The sequence below is a fragment of the Gekko japonicus genome, unplaced genomic scaffold (genome assembly GCF_001447785.1).
Source record: "Gekko japonicus isolate JY-2015 unplaced genomic scaffold, Gekko_japonicus_V1.1 scaffold5879, whole genome shotgun sequence".
NCBI classification, from domain to species: Eukaryota; Metazoa; Chordata; class Lepidosauria; order Squamata; family Gekkonidae; genus Gekko; species Gekko japonicus.
In genome coordinates this window covers 4324-5370 of record NW_015159897.1, presented here as the reverse complement: position 1 = coordinate 5370, position 1047 = coordinate 4324, and the positions used below count along the sequence as shown (strand labels likewise).

General features: G+C 53.7%; 1 protein-coding gene across 1 annotated transcript in view; it reads right to left on the bottom strand.

Moving 5' to 3' along the window:
* ANKS3 (ankyrin repeat and sterile alpha motif domain containing 3) overlaps nt 1–1047 on the bottom strand; it is a gene marked incomplete at its 5' end in the record, with an annotated part of 13121 nt that overhangs the window by 9992 nt on the left and 2082 nt on the right. The window contains one exon of the mRNA XM_015408342.1: nt 32–160. Within this exon, the coding sequence (XP_015263828.1) occupies nt 32–160 (129 nt within the window). The remainder of the gene's footprint in view (nt 1–31; nt 161–1047) is intronic.

Genomic DNA, 1047 nt, shown 5'->3' with positions numbered 1-1047 from the left:
TCCACACCCCCCCCCCCCGGGGGGGCTGTACCTCGGCTGCTGCTGCTTTCCACGTCACGCTCGTTGATGGGGGAGGTGACGTCTCTGTACCGGAGGTCTCCCCCTTCGGTGCCGCTTCCCTCGTCACTGAAGGTCACGTAGCCTTCCGGAGGGACCTGCTCTGTGTGGAAAATGGAGATGGAGAGGAGAAAAGGGAGGTGAACGAATGAACGGAATTGCCAGGATCCAGGGCTATTTTGGGGCAGGAACGCACAGGAATGGAGTTCCGGCTGGCTCCCGAGTTGGCCATGCCCAGCAGGAACTCATTAGCATGATAGGCCACACCCAACAGCAGGAACTTATTAGGATTGGCTACATTCGGGGTGTGTGGCCTAACATGCAAAGGGTTCCTGCTACTAAAAAAGCCCTGGGTTTTGACAACAAACAGAATAAGAAGCAAAAGGTGGGTGTGGCTGAATGACCACACTTCTGGTGACATGGAGGTGTGGCCTAATATGCTAATGAGCTGCTATGTCGAGGTGTGGCATAATATGCTAATGAGTTCCTGCTGGGCTTTTTTTGTAGTTCCTGCCAGGATCCATTTTAGTCATACATCGTCTGGCCCACCTTGTCGGAGAGCGGGGTGCCGGACAACGGCTCGACTTGCTGAGAAATACCAAACGAGGTGGGATCTACAGCGGAATGAAGAGCCAATAACAAGCGGACTGTATATAGCCCAAATAAAGGCCAAACAAATAATTATATCTGTGCCTGTTTTTGTCATTCTTCATCACGCATAAGTAAGAGACTCTTACACAGCAGACAGAAAATCTTGCCAACGTATACAAAAGATAGGAACCTCAAGGGACACGAAACCAAATGTAAATTGGGAAACTGGCAGAGGTCATTTCGGGGGGGAACGCGGGGGAACGCAGTTCCCCCAGGTGAGGTGCAGAGGGGCGGGGCACATGACGAAGCCCCGCCCCCTGCTTCCGGCCGCCCCGCTTCTGGCCCTCATTCAGCCAGGAGGAGGCAGGAGAAGAGGGAGGGTAAGTTGCTTCCTCCCCG